The sequence below is a fragment of the Ostrea edulis genome, chromosome 6 (genome assembly GCF_947568905.1).
Source record: "Ostrea edulis chromosome 6, xbOstEdul1.1, whole genome shotgun sequence".
Classification (NCBI taxonomy): domain Eukaryota; kingdom Metazoa; phylum Mollusca; class Bivalvia; order Ostreida; family Ostreidae; genus Ostrea; species Ostrea edulis.
The window spans coordinates 61,962,259-61,977,388 of NC_079169.1; the positions used below are offsets into that span (position 1 = coordinate 61,962,259).

General features: G+C 36.8%; 2 protein-coding genes across 2 annotated transcripts in view; both read left to right on the plus strand.

The window, feature by feature from the left end:
- The first annotated feature begins 4,741 nt into the window (after positions 1-4,741).
- LOC125647296 (probable basic-leucine zipper transcription factor S) lies at positions 4,742-6,656 on the plus strand. Its single transcript, XM_056141948.1, has 4 exons — positions 4,742-4,748; positions 4,940-4,942; positions 5,025-5,916; positions 6,436-6,656. Exons 1-3 carry the CDS (start codon positions 4,742-4,744, stop codon positions 5,777-5,779), a joined length of 765 nt encoding a protein of 254 aa, XP_055997923.1. The 3' UTR covers positions 5,780-5,916; positions 6,436-6,656.
- Positions 6,657-11,860: 5,204 nt separating this feature from the next.
- Positions 11,861-15,130, plus strand: part of LOC125645640 (uncharacterized) — a 3,373-nt gene continuing 103 nt past the window's right edge. The window contains exons 1-6 of the mRNA XM_048871283.2: positions 11,861-11,897; positions 13,407-13,530; positions 13,900-13,999; positions 14,205-14,552; positions 14,636-14,687; positions 14,773-15,130. The exon at positions 14,773-15,130 is cut by the window's right edge and continues 103 nt beyond it. Of these exons, the coding sequence (XP_048727240.2) occupies positions 11,878-11,897; positions 13,407-13,530; positions 13,900-13,999; positions 14,205-14,552; positions 14,636-14,687; positions 14,773-14,926 (798 nt within the window). The 5' untranslated portion in view covers positions 11,861-11,877 and the 3' untranslated portion in view covers positions 14,927-15,130. The remainder of the gene's footprint in view (positions 11,898-13,406; positions 13,531-13,899; positions 14,000-14,204; positions 14,553-14,635; positions 14,688-14,772) is intronic.

The following is a 15,130-nucleotide window of genomic DNA, read 5'->3' on the forward strand; positions in this document are numbered from 1 at the left end:
TCTAGAGGTCCGTGTTTGCCCAACTCTCTAAAATATTGCTCTTATCCTTGAAGTCATAGAAGGTCCAAACTTTGGCTATCAACATTGAATGAGTCATGTTTTTAATGTTTAACTTAAAAAATTAACAATATTTTTTTTAAAAACGTGAACCAGTCCCTTTAATTAAGACATGTAGGACGTGTGTACGTTCTGAATAATATCATGCTACATGAATATATTTATGGTGACATACTTGTCAGATAATTACGTTGACTTGTCAGATGATGTTGTTCACTTGCCAAAGGATAAAAAGTTTAACCTAACCTTAAAAAGTTTATCCGAACTTTCAAATGTTTTCACGCTCAAAAATTGAAAAGGAAAGTAAGACTACAACTAAACTACAAAAGCTGATAACAAACAAAACGTCTAGGCCTACATATTAAAATCGTCAAGTGTAATATGTGGCAATAGAGAAGTCTGTTCCATCGAGCGTCAATTAAACTCTGTCTTTAGACTTGACGCTCGATGGGAACAGACTTTTCTATTGCCACAAATTACACTCGATGATTTTAATATGTAGATGTTTTGTTTGTTATCAGGCAGTTGAGTTGTAGTTTTAGCTTCCTTTCCTTTCTTTCTTTTTTTTAAATTATTTTTTTTTATTTGGTTTTCTTTTCTATGTAAAAATGTAAATATTCTAACGTTCTGAAGAAGGGATAGGTCGTCCCAAAAATTTGAATATTCACTACTGTTCGTATCGTTGGTCAATTTTGGTGCTTTATATATATATATATATATATATATATATATATATATATATACAACGAAACCATTTTTCTCATTCAGTACAACAGTGTATCATTCTTGTTAACAATGTAGATTATTGATACTTGTCGTTTTTTCGTGGTGTGTGATATTTGTTCATGTAATATATGTCTCTTGATAAAGACGCGGGTTGTGTCGAAAATTTGTGTTTTGAATAATCAACAGTGTCGTGGCCTTTTCAGTGCTTTTATAAATTTCTTTCCTGGCCTTGTATCTTCCTAGATTCAACACTTTAAGAAAGTAGGGTGTTGTTGGGTTTTCGTGCTTTTATATATATATAATTGAAGTAAAAAATTGCATTTTACTAAATCAGTAAGAAGATCACCTTACACAGAGTTCAAATATTTTCAACAGGTTGTCACAATGATACGGATTGTACTGCGGGCGTCTGTCCGTCCCATCAGCGTGTCAGCTGTCAGCACTATCACTGTACTTGTCACCACTCATCTGAACATGGAGGTGAGAGAGAGAGAGAGAGAGAGAGAGAGAGATTAGTCGTGGTATGTCTATTTATGATTTAAACCTGACAAGCCTTTTATAAATATCCTTATCATGATAGAATAACAGGAGTATATGTAACAGACAACGCTGTTGGTTCTCTTTATTATGGAACAACAAAAATATGAAGACCCTGTAACAAATAACAAATATTTGGCATGTATGACTATAATCTCTATATTATCATCAAAGGGAGATAATTCAATTACATGAAATTTACAAATTCAAACCCCCCACTTTAACCAATATATATTTATCATAGAATATTTATAATAATTATCCTTAAAATGTATATATAATCATTGCAATATATAAAATCACAACGTGCATACCATTCAATGAGAATGGGTCATGAAACTCACAGTATACAAGAGAATAGAGTGACAGGCTAACTTTGTAGATGTCTACTAGGCATAAAACAAAATGTTTACTGTAAAAAATATGAAACAGTGAGACATCATGAATTAACTTACTTACACACAACTTTATATCTAAAGTCTCACTCTCACAAACCGTTTACTCGAAGGAAAGTGATTCAAGGAATTAAGTGCATAATTACCGGGTTAACATTTAAAAGAGAATTTAGATAATATACATGTACATATATTAAACATTTATGGTTCGCACTCTCACGCCAACAAGCAACACACCTTCGCGCCGTCACGCCAACAAGCAATACGCCTTCGTGCCGTGTTGTTTGTTGGCTTGACGGCGCGAAGGCGCGTTGCTTGTTGGCGTGAGAGCGTAAAGGCGCGTTGCTTGTCTGCACGAAGGTGCGTTGCTTGTTGGCGTGAGAGCGCGAAGGCGCGTTGCTTGTTGGCGTGACGGCGTGTTGTGACTAACGCGCAGTCGCGCTTTTGCAAATGGCCCTATCCGGACACCATATGAATGAGATAAACTCAATACTAGTCACCAAAACTCAACAACAACAACAACAACAACAAAAAAATGGCCAACACTTTCAGAAGCTAGATAAGGTGTGAAACAAAATACAAAGAAGTCCAAGAACTTCTGGTGGAAAACACAAGAACCAACCAAAAAGCATAAGACAAAATAAAACACAAATTAAATTAAAATACAAAATAACTATGACCATAATATACTAGAGCCCTGAGGCTAACTCTGGACCTTTCTAGCAAATGAGCATTCAAAAATCAATACACTGAACTACAGGTTGGTTGAATGAAAGGTGTAAATCTGGGATTCATTTGTAGAAGTGTAATGCAAAATAACAATATATGTATATATATACCGTATTAATTTCTTCAATAAATAAATGGGCATGCAATATGCATTGCTATGCATGAAAGGTGAAGATAACGAACAGTGATCAATCTCATAACTCCTATAAGCGATACAAATAGAGAGTAGGGCAAACACGGACCCCTGGATATACCAGAGGTGGGATCAGGTGTCTAGGAGGAGTAAGCATTCCCTGTCTACCGGTCACAACCGCCGTGAGCCCTATATCTTGATCAGGTAAACGAAGTTATCCGTAGTCAAAATTAGTGTGCCAAGAACGGCCTAACAATCAGTATGAAACAAGTTAGACAGCATTTGACCCAATGATAAACTAGATTGATACAACCACCATATGAAACATCAGTCTATCACATATACAAGGATACCTATTGACGCAATCGTCAAATTCGACCGCAACTGCTTGGTAACGATCATAACTATTCTACAAGAATTAGAGGTTTCCATTCCATGTAATAAATACTATGCAAAGCAAACATTTAGAAAAAGATTGAAGCTAATTCTCCCCTGCAGTCAGTTTATATTTTAAAATTGGTAGGAAATGAAATATACAGTATTCTGGCAGAAAAGGGTTATTGTTGCCAATAAATAGCTTCTTCTACAAAGAAATAAACATACCTCCTTTGTAGATGCTTCGATTCCATGGCGTGGCCACTCTTGGGTTTATTTGTAAAAGTAAAACACTGAAGTTTCATCTTTTTTGTTAATGCATTTGATACTAAACTGAAACGAAATGAATAATATTTAGTAGGAACAGGTAGCCCTTTACTAAAATTGTAAATATCATGATCCCGGGGATAGGGAGGGGGCCCAAAATTGTCATAGTGATTATCATCTTTATCATTTTTAATTTTGCTGATAATGTATGAAAACTAAATGTATAATTAGGAAATCAGAAAGGCATGTACCAAACTTGAAATTACACAAACCCAGGGTTTTGATTCTAGGACGTGTCCAAAATAGTACTATAGTGTTAATATAACATATAGTACGTAGAGTCTCTCATCAGTATGGTCACTGTCGGGGGCATTTGTGTTTTAAAAACACATCTTGTTTTTTTTTTTTTACAGCTGCTGAATGTTAGAATTTAGTTTACATATGCAAAACAGGAAAATCATTTATAGAATTCATAGCTGATACTTTTAACTGATATTCACGTGACTGATAAGGCCTGTGGGCCTCTTGTTTAAATCGTTTATATATACGCTTTACTAAATCGTAGAAGCGATTATTTAAATCATTTATACCATTTACTAAATCATAGAAACGATTTTTTTTATACATAGAAACGACTTTTCAAATCGTAGAGATGACTTTCTAAACCGTAGAAACGAATTTTCGAACTGTATAAACGACTTTTTTTAATGGTTTCTACGATTTACTTAATCGTAGAAATGATTTATTTCATTTTTTCTACTAGATTAGAATGACACGATTACGCCGCCATACGTACCTGCTGAAAAACATGACACATACATGTATAAAGCAATACCATATTCTTATATGATTGTTCTTGAAAAGGGTAACATATAAATATTGAAAAATATTAATTAAATAAGATAAAAAGGTGAAGATAACGAATCGTGATTAATCTCATAACTCCTACAAGAAATACAAAATAGAGAGTTGGATACACCAGAGGTGGGATCAGGTGCCCAGGAGAAGTAAGCATCCTCTGTCAACCGGTCACATCCACCGTGAGCCCTATATCTTGATCAGGTAAACGGAGTTATCTGTAGTCAAGATCAGTGCGCCAAGAACGGCCTAACAATCGGTATGAAACACGTTAGACAGCATTTGACCTAATAATAAGTTGTATTGGCCAACTAGATTGTTATAACGACCGTAGAATTTTGCAAAATGCTGACTTTAAACGAGACTGTTGAAACCCCTGCACCATCAACTTGTTATCAGTAGCCTGTTTTGATTTAAAAACTGATCATATGTGGAACAATCTCTTGCGTATTTAATCTGAATTGTCTCTTTCAGTGCAAGAATAAATAGTACGAGTTAACAAATTCCATGTACTGGACCCGATTAGAATGACACCAACGATTTGCAGGGGAAAAAACACTCGCTATTTATCAAAATCGTTATTAAATGCAATATAACGACTGTAATTTTATTTGATAAAATAATCCATCATAAAGGCTTTTGAATTATTGTTTTTCTCTTTACAATGCCAGGTCAGCAGTTGATCGTGGTCGTCTTTTTAAAACCATAACATTACAGTCGCCTGCCTCTCGGCTGCCGATAATGAAAATGAAAATAAATCATTTCATTTTTTTTTCAATATGATAACATATCTGCTACATCTAAACGTCATAATTAATTTATTACACACTGTATATTACACATATCATTGATCGTGTTTTAGATGGTAATATGTAGAACAAATGCATAGACATATGTTTATTATGTATACTTCTCCAGAATCAGTAACACATAACACAGGAGGAAAGGGGCACACAACACGTGCAGCTACAACGACACAATCATCCACAACAGACCCACCAACCTCAACACAACCAACTACAACACCATCTCCCTCAACGACACAATCATCCACAACAGACCCACCAACCTCAACACAACCAACTACAACGCCATCTCCCTCAACGACACAATCATCCACAACAGACCTACCAACCATAACACAACCAACTACAACACCATCTCCCTCAACGACACAATCATCCACAACATACCTACCAACCACAACACAACCAACTACAACGCCATCTCCCTCAACGACACAATCATCCACAACAGACCTACCAACCACAACACAACCAACTACAACACCATCTCCCTCAACGACACAATCATCCACAACAGACCTACCAACCACAACACAACCAACTACAACACCATCTCCCTCAACGACACAATCATCCACAACAGACCTACCAACCACAACACAACCAACTACAACGCCATTTCCCTCAACGACACAATCATCCACAACAGAGCCGCCAACCTCAACACAACCAACTACAACACCATTTCCATCAACGACACAATCATCCACAACAGAACCACTAACCTCAACACAACCAACTACAATACGATCTTCAACAAAGGGTCCAATGACTACAAAATATCCTTCAACAACAAAAACAGCACCAATGCATCAATCAACGTCGGCGTCCATTGCAACACAGTCTACAAAAGCGAATTCAATTACGTCATCAATGACAGAGATAACGACAACTAAACTTGCGGTCACCGATCAACCTTCTACTAAACCGACAACGCAGTCAACGACAACACAATCGACTTCTCCGGGGACACGAAAAACGACTAAGGCATTGACTCTATCAACAGAACAATCCTTTTCACAAGTCCTTGCTGGTAAGGTTTTCATTGGATACATGATACATATCACGATACAAAGTCAGCATCTGTTTGAATAATTGTCAAAGTATCTTGAAACATCACAAACCTCTCAAATCAATCGTTACTTTCTTACCTTTGAAAAAGGTTAATTAAGCGTAATTGCTGTTGAAGACAAGTCCAAGTGTTGCTTGCAATTGTGGTCGGAATATATTGAGGATTGCATGATTAGCAATATTAATACGCCCTATGTCAAAAAATGTTTGCAGTAATTAAACTCTTGTCAGTAACAAGCCTTCATACCATTTTATTTCTCTGTAAAAATACCGAGACGCAAGTGTCTGTCAACTTGACAGTAAAACCAATACTAGTATTCGATACATGAGGTTTTATGTATTATGTCGGATATATAAAAACATGGTGTAATCTCTACAATTTGCTTCCACACATAGTACAAGCAATCTTGACACTTACTCCTTTTGAAATAAAACGTGCAAGTTCTATTACGTGTTTTTGATTATCGTCTTGGTATTTCAGATTGCCCATGCACTTATTACAATACATTTATCACTGTGCCGGGAATAGGGACTCTGCACTGTGCCAATCCCGATAGACGGCGCTGTATTGATGGGAAATGTCATTGTCTGTTGGACCCCGAGGATCCTTAATAGTTTCATTAGTACAGAGCTGTTTTATTACTGTAAAAATAATTAAAATACATGGTGAAATTCAGCTGTCTTATTGCATATTCAGCTATAACGTGTCTGTGTGTGTTTTGAGCGTGGTACAATTTGTTTCCCGGTGTAAAAGGATGTTCAGCTTCATTAATTTTTTATAAGTACACATCAAAATAGGTTACAGCTTTACTTAGTGAAATTTGAATAGTCTGGTAACGTATCCAGAAATTGGAATCGGTCGCAAAATCGTATAGGAAACTTCACAAGAAACGAATTAAATTGTAATAGACAGTTTAAATTTATTTCATACAAAAATGGAATATCGCTGATTATAATGATATAATCAAGTACGTGTATCACGGGTTTTGGTCTTCATCGCGGGTTCTTTTGTTCATTGGGGTCCATATGTATACCCAGTATGAACAATAGGTCTGTCATGTAATATATGTAGTTGTAAACCCAAACTGATTAAAATCAGATCTTTGATCCGCTCCGTTATTGCTGTCGCTACACTAAGTGTGTAAACCGAGAGTGATGTAGTAGGGCTTGCACCAATTCGATTGAAAACTTTAATTAAGATTTATCACATACACTTTTTCGGCGCATACAAATCAAAATTTTCGCATACAAATATCACGATTATCGAATATAAATCACAAGTTTTGCATATAATATCAAGATTACCGAATATTAATCATGATTTTCACATATGAATAATAAGATTATCGAATACATGTATACATAAAGATTTTCGCATATAAATCAAGATTTGTTTAATATTGCAAAGATTTATATGCCATACATAAACATTATACAAATGTATACCAAGATTGGCCCCGTCCTGGAGTTAGAACCCCTACCCTGGGGATCATGAAATTTACACAGTTTTCGTAGAGGCCTTCCTGCTCGACATCACTATCCATTTATTTTTTCTTACAGATGTGCGGTTGTAGAGAAGAATATTTTTGAAAATTGGTAAATTGTTGGCAGTTTTTGCACTGCCCCTAATGCTCTGGGGATGCAGGGGTTTACAAATTTTGTTACCCTTTTCCCAAGGATGATCCATACCAAATTTGAAAAGAATTGAAATGGTAGTTATGAAGAAGTGACCCAAAAATTATTACCATTCTAAGTCGTTCAACTTAAGAATTTACATATCCATTATGGAAATTAGAATTAGTCCATATACGATACGCACATTTCTGACTAAAATGGCTAAGTAATAGAAAAAATATAGATGACCATGCAAAAAATAATGAAATTAAATTTTCAAGACTTGTAAATTATACATGTATATGTAGGACTCGCCTATTTTCTCAAATACCTATTTTCTTAAAGGCATATATGCCGCTTTAAAACAGTATTTTGTTCATGTTAAAAAAACCAGACCAAAATATTGTCAGTATGATCAACTATGAAAAATTATTACGATTTGACAAATCATATACAGGTATTAAAGGAGTACTGGTCCACTCAATGTAAAGAGAAAAAGATAATTTTCTAATGCATATTCATTAAGGAATGATGTTTATGGTGGATGTGCGCAAGTGTGCGAGAAAATATCATTAGAAAAACCATGGGAGATGATTATCCGCTTATAGTATGTAGTCGTACTGAATGGTGATTTCATGTTAAACATGAAATTAAACTCCTTTTCCATTGCTCAGATTGATTCTCTCTACCTGTTTCCGTCTGACTTTCATTTATCGCTGAATGTGTCCCGCCAACAGCCTGCAGGCCGTCCATGCTTTCACGTCGCCATAATAATTCCGCGTGTACAGTCACGTGATCATGAATATTTCGAAATGGGGATCATGAATATTTCGAAATGGGGTGTTCACTATCCGACTCGGAAAGTACATAATTAAACAGGAAATTTTTAATCCGACTGAGTTAAATTGCATAAATGCACAACTTGTATACATGCATCCTCACAAGTAAAAGTTTTGTGTGTGGAGGGTATGTGATCACAAAGCCTTGACTTGTGAGGATGATATACATGTAGCTTATATATACTACTCAAAATTTGATAAGGATCATAGATATTTTTCTGTTTAAAAAATTAATAACTGCATAACTGGCAATATTGTGTCCAAGTGAAATCAAAAACGTCTTCATCAAACTTGCACGTGCATTTCATGCCATGGGAAATGCGTTTCTCATCACAGTTTATGCTTTTGCTACCATTGCACGATTTTCACTCGGGCATCGGTGTCTGATTCTTTCTAAAATTTCAAACTCACTTGAGTGTTTACATTACGTTTATCAACACAATGCCCCCTCAACGTGTAAGGCGCCGCCTGACGACAGAACAACTGGGCACTGGTATTGGAATGCTTGACGTTGGCTATTCACAACGTGACGTTGCAAATGCACTAAACGTCAGCCAGCGCGTTGTAAACAGGGCCTGGAACCGACAGCAAACTTTTGGTACACCAGCACACCGACATGGGGGTGGTCGTCAGAGGTCGACAACCCAACGCCAAAACCATTATGTGGCTCTTCAGGCACGACGCCATCACTTCTGGACAGCAACCAGCCTACGTAACGACCTCCTGAACGCCTCAGGGGTGAGTGTGTCCACTCAGACGATACGGAATCGGCTTCACAATGCAGGTCTCAACTCGAGAAGGGCATGTGTTTGAGTCCCTCTGACTGTTCGACACCGGCGGGAGCGATTGGACTGGGCTATTAAAGATCATGTCACTTGGACACAGAACGATTGGGTTCAAGTTCTGTTCACCGATGAGTCCAGGTATTGTTTGGACTTTACAGACAGGAGGCACCGAGTGTGGCGACGACAATGTGAACGTTTCCATGATGCCAACATCAGTGAACATGACCGTTATGGTGGTGGTTCCATCATGGTCTGGGGTGGAATCAGCAGGGATGGAAGAACAGATCTTCATGTCCTGGAGAGAGGAACAATGACGGGGGTGCGGTACCGGGATGAGATCCTCGATGTTTACGTCAGACCCTACGCTGGTGCTGTTGGCCCTGAGTTCATCCTGGTGGATGATAACGCCCGTCCTCATCGCGCCAGGGTGGTGGAGCAGTACCTTCAGCAGGAGACAATTACTCGTATGGACTGGCCAGCACGCTCGCCGGACTTGAACCCGATTGAGCATGTATGGAACATGCTGCAGGTTGCCCTTTCACGCCGTAGAGCACAACCCACGACTTTGGCAGAGCTCGGAAACGCCCTCGTGGAAGATTGGAACAACCTTCCCATTGGAAACATCCGAGTGCTTATTGACAGCATGGCTCGACGTTGTCAAGCCGTCATTGATGCAAGGGGAGGCCATATCCGGTATTGACACTTCATCGACTAAGTGTAATGATGGACTATCCCCAAAAACTGTGTAATTCTTTCTCTGGTTTGCTGTTAACTTTTTGTAATGAAATGCCTTTTGGTGTTGTTATCAGATTTCAAGCATTCCGTATTGGTAAACGTTCATGCCGTTCATGAATTTTCATTCATAACCTGAGTAAACACGTTTCTGAGTATGTTAGTGGTAAATTACACACATATAACCTAGTGATCCTTATCAAATTTTGAGTAGTATATATATATATATATATATATATATATATATATATATATACATGTATATATATATATATATATATATATATATATATATAATATTTTAATACAATGTACCATTTCTAAAGAATGCTAACCTTAATCCATCCCGTATTTCATTTGAATCCCGCGCCTCTGCAAACACAATGTTTGTACACTAAAGAGAGAGACGATTTTATTCAATTCAATATAGGCCTAATTCTCTACGTTAGTTTGCTCTGGCAAATCGAAGTTTACATCTGAAACCGGGTTCAAAAAGAGTCCTCAGTACCCCTTGCTTGTCGTAAGAGGCGACTAAATGGGGTGGTCCTTCGGCTGAGACCGTAAAACCCGAGGTTCCGTGCCACAGCAGGTGTGGTACGATAAAGGCCGTAAGCGCCGAGCCCATGCATAAATTTTACAGCCCTTCACTGGTAATGGTGACGTCTCCAAATGGGTGAAAAATTGTCGAAGGGGACGTTAAACAATATACAATCAATCAATGTATCGTTCGTCATTTCCGGAATTTCAAAAAAAATTATACACTGTATATAGATGTATAGAATTTTTTTTTTCAATTTTCACCTTTCCATATCATTGCCTCCCTAGCAAGATTCAAGTTATACAGTATATGAGGGAAAAGTACGCAATCAGTATAGCCGTAGTAGGTGGTATTACTTGTATCAGGAACTGGTGCCAAAGCTCTTATCCATATTCCAGCCATTTATGGCTATATGACGTCACAACATCATTACGATAATTATGACAAAATAGGCTATATCATTTTCGATAGATCGCTGCAACTTTACATAAAGTGATATATATTACAATAAAATATAATATACTAGGAATAAATCAAAGCTATATAAAGATGTTTGTACCACGGAGATATAGATTAGATAAGGGACGTATACTCTAATAGGGTAGCGTTTGGATTATTCAAATCATACAGTGGCGGATCCAGAGAGGGGTTCCGGGGGTCGGATCCCCCCCCTCCCCCCGTTTGTCAGAAAATTATGCTTTATAAAAGGTAAAAATAATGCATTTTGATGGTGTAACATCCCCTCCCCTTTGAAAACCAAAATTAATTATATAACCCTCCCCCTCTCAAAAATTCCTGAATCCGCCCCTATTATATACCTCGCTAGACAAGCAACCTAAAGATTCAGTAATCTACATTTTGACCCACAAACGCTCGACGAGTAGCCTACATTGTGATTTTAAAATTAAAACCGATGAGAATATTTTTCTGTAAACACAAAAAAGATGCAAATGAATTTTATGGTATGCTTTCACATCATTAACCTTTATGATTATATTTCAAAATCATGAGAAGAAATTAAAGACTTTTGAATTTCATGCTTATAAATGCTTATAAATTCATGCGTGTGTATATATGTATGTGTGTATGTATATATATTTAAATATGTATATGAACTGTTGGTACTTAGTATATTATCATCATATATCTCATGTTGTTTAACGTGATTGTATGCCAACATGTTTGGTGAATCAATAAATTGATTTGAATTGAATTGAATAGAAATAGAAATGGTTTCCAATCAATAAATCTTATTTGATTATGGTGAATTTTTCATGCGTTCGAGTACTTTTTGTCAATTGTCTGTATATTAGTCTTATATAATATGTCTGGACAAAAAAGATCTTCTTTTTTTTAAATGACGTTCCTTTTCATTAGTTATCCCCCTTTAACTGAACTCTTTATGATCGTCTGCTATGGCGACACAGGAAGACAGGTAGGTTATGGTGTGCAAACTGAACAATTTCGCTATATGCATTATTCTACCAAACCACCACATACGCTCAACAGGCCGTCTTGTGATAAGGATGGTGAGTATTTGTCTTGTGATAAGGAGGGGGGGGGGGGGGGGGGGGGGGGGTCTGTGAAACTAAATCTCTCCCCCACCCCCTCCAGAATTCCAGGAAGCTCCATATGGTTCGGACTAAACCTAGTAATTTTGATAGTAAATTGCACCCGTTTTAAAAATAAATAACGTATCTTTAAAATATGGTACCATAGGGTGCTTGTGGACAACGGTAAGTAAGTAGACCTAGTCAACAAAACCGGGAATCCCCTTCCCTCAACGGACAGTAGTGTGTAGGCCTAGTCCTCATCTCCTGTGTTATTCGGATTAATTTTTCATTAATTAGTCGTATACATAATAAGCCTACAATATCATCGTCGCAAACCACGGTTTTGAGTCCACTCACGCGTGATGATGGAGAGAATCGAATAGGAGCACCCGTGGGTAACCGACGATGCTACAATATATGACGTATAAAAAAATCGATTATAATCTTTGAACAATTTTAAGTGTAACATGTTTTACAGATTTACGTTTAGGAGAAAACAATTTTATGTAGATCTAGTCTATAGATAGATGTAAAAAGTACCTGGCCATAAGTGAGTCATTATTTCACTATGTATTTCATTAAAAAACAATTTTAAAGAACCAAACCTTCTCAACCCCCATTCTACGTGCCTGTACACTGTCATGGGTGGGGTGGGGGGGGGGGGGGTTGTTGTTGTTAAATACGAGGTTGTTTTTTCTAGCTCGGATATTAGACCTGGAGAGGTTATTGGAGCTTGTTTTTTCCGGGAAGATATAACAACAGGACCGTCATTCTGAGGAAAATTCTATGCAACAACTCCGGTATAACTACATGTATATATACATCTTGTAGTTGTTGTACATGTATACCCCCTCCCCCCAGTTCTGATAGCAGCTATGGAAAACAATTACAATGTATATGTATTAAAGTGTACATAATAACAGTTTAGTTTTTCGAATGTATGCATAACAAGATGCTAGGTACATTGAATAAATGGTACAGTTTACGCAAGAATAATTGTGTACTTCAATTTCTCTATCACCTCATAAACCCTCAAAACTATGTCTAAGATTGTTCATAGCTACACTAAATAACTCGTATGAAACCCAACAGACAAGAAATACACTGCATTAGATGTGATACCAATTCGTCTGATTTTACTATCATGTACCCATGATAAGGATGACTGAAATGTTTTGTATGAATTGGTAAATAACTCCATCTTCGCCAGCCAAGGAAATTATAATTATGCTTTTAACAAATACTTGGGTTAATCTCCTGTACCTATGGATCAAAGTGGACTCACATCGTACACATGTAACATATTTTATCAAAGACTTCAAAATACAAATGCACATATATTTCCAAATGTAGCCAGCATACTAGCACTGTATTTAAATTTTCTCTTCCAGTTTCTTTGTTCAAATGAACTTCACTACAGACAAAACTCAGTCGCTGAAAGAATGTGACGAAAAAGACGACGTTATCGATGAGAATTACAATGACGGATCACCGAAACGGAGGCGTAAAGTTGATGTAATCAATCAAAAATGAATATGGATACATTAAAAATGCAATGATTTTTGGAACTGAAACAAAACAGCTCCATCATAATCTTTACACGGTGACGGCTAACAATGCTACATGTATATAGGTGCTGACAATATAATATCGATTGTATATATACGCATGTATGACATACTGTGTGGTCAGATACATGTACCTATAGATTAGAATCACGAGCAGATTTAGATTGTATCAGGAAATTATATTAATGTACATAAAGATGTACTACATGTAGTTCTCTTCGTCAAAATATAAAGTTAGTTTGTTCTATATCATTCATATAAATCTCCGAGATATATACTATCATATACATATATTTGTATACTATCATATTTCCAGGACGAAGGTTTCGTGACGCCGACAACTCCTGATATTCCAAAATCTTCTCCCTATTATCAATATGACGTCAGCAAAAACGCATACACGTTATCCAGTGCTGGTATGTTATTCAAAGCACGATTTTAATCGTTGCTCGGTGTTGTTGAACAAGACAAAAACAAAACAAAATCAGTTGCGTGTTTGAATTCAAATATTGCTACAATTGAATAATTTCCTTTCTCGTGAAGCACATTGTAATCACTTTTAATTTCTTATGAAGCGCATTGTAATCACTTTTAATTTTCATGATTCGCTCGTCATTGCAGAATCTGACGAGCTATCTGACCCGAGTTTTACACCAACACACCAGTACGACACAAGTGGGTTCAGTGGAAGCGACTTTCAAGTTTCAGATCCAAACGAAGCATACGAAGACTCTCGGTTACCTGGGTCTAACGACCAATCTTTTGCAGTATCGCAGGCTTTAGGTGAACACTCTTTCACAGAATCTGGGATTTCCCAACCTTTCAACGACCATTCAAATTCAGCCTCCCATTTGTCTCAGACATCAGATCTTGAATCATTTTCCAAAGAAACTAAAGATGACGGAACCGTAAATAATAATGAAGACCTCAGTTCATCTTCAAACAAGAGCATTGCAGACATCATCAAAGGTATCATATCATTGTTTTGATAAATTGTAATATTTAAATGTACATATATCACATGACTCTATTAAATGCGCTTTCTTTTTCAGATATGAATGAGAAATCAACGAAAGTGTACATGCACTGGTTGGAATTATTTCGGTAATGTCTTGAATTTGACTACACATGCGCTCTCTCTTATGTAAAATACATATATTCAATATTAACATGTACTCATTCATTACAGCGAAGGAGAAAAATTTGAGGAGGATATCCCATCTTTCATTGATGATTTACTTCATCAGGCTAAACGAATAGAAGAAGATCTTATGGAGCAGAAGGAATCTCTTCGTCAAAGAATTCGTGGAATCACACAAACTTTACGGATCGACGAGCTTTGATGACTGCTGCGTTCAACAGTTCTTGATTAAAACAAGACTCGGTGTAAATGTCAACATTTACTTGATTACAGGTATCAAGACTATACCTAGGAATTATTTCCCTCCTCACAGGAAGGAGTGGCTATATAATACTGCAAACTGTTTTAGAATTTTGCCATTTTGTACCAAACAGAACTATAATACCTTTAACTTCTGTGCGTTGTT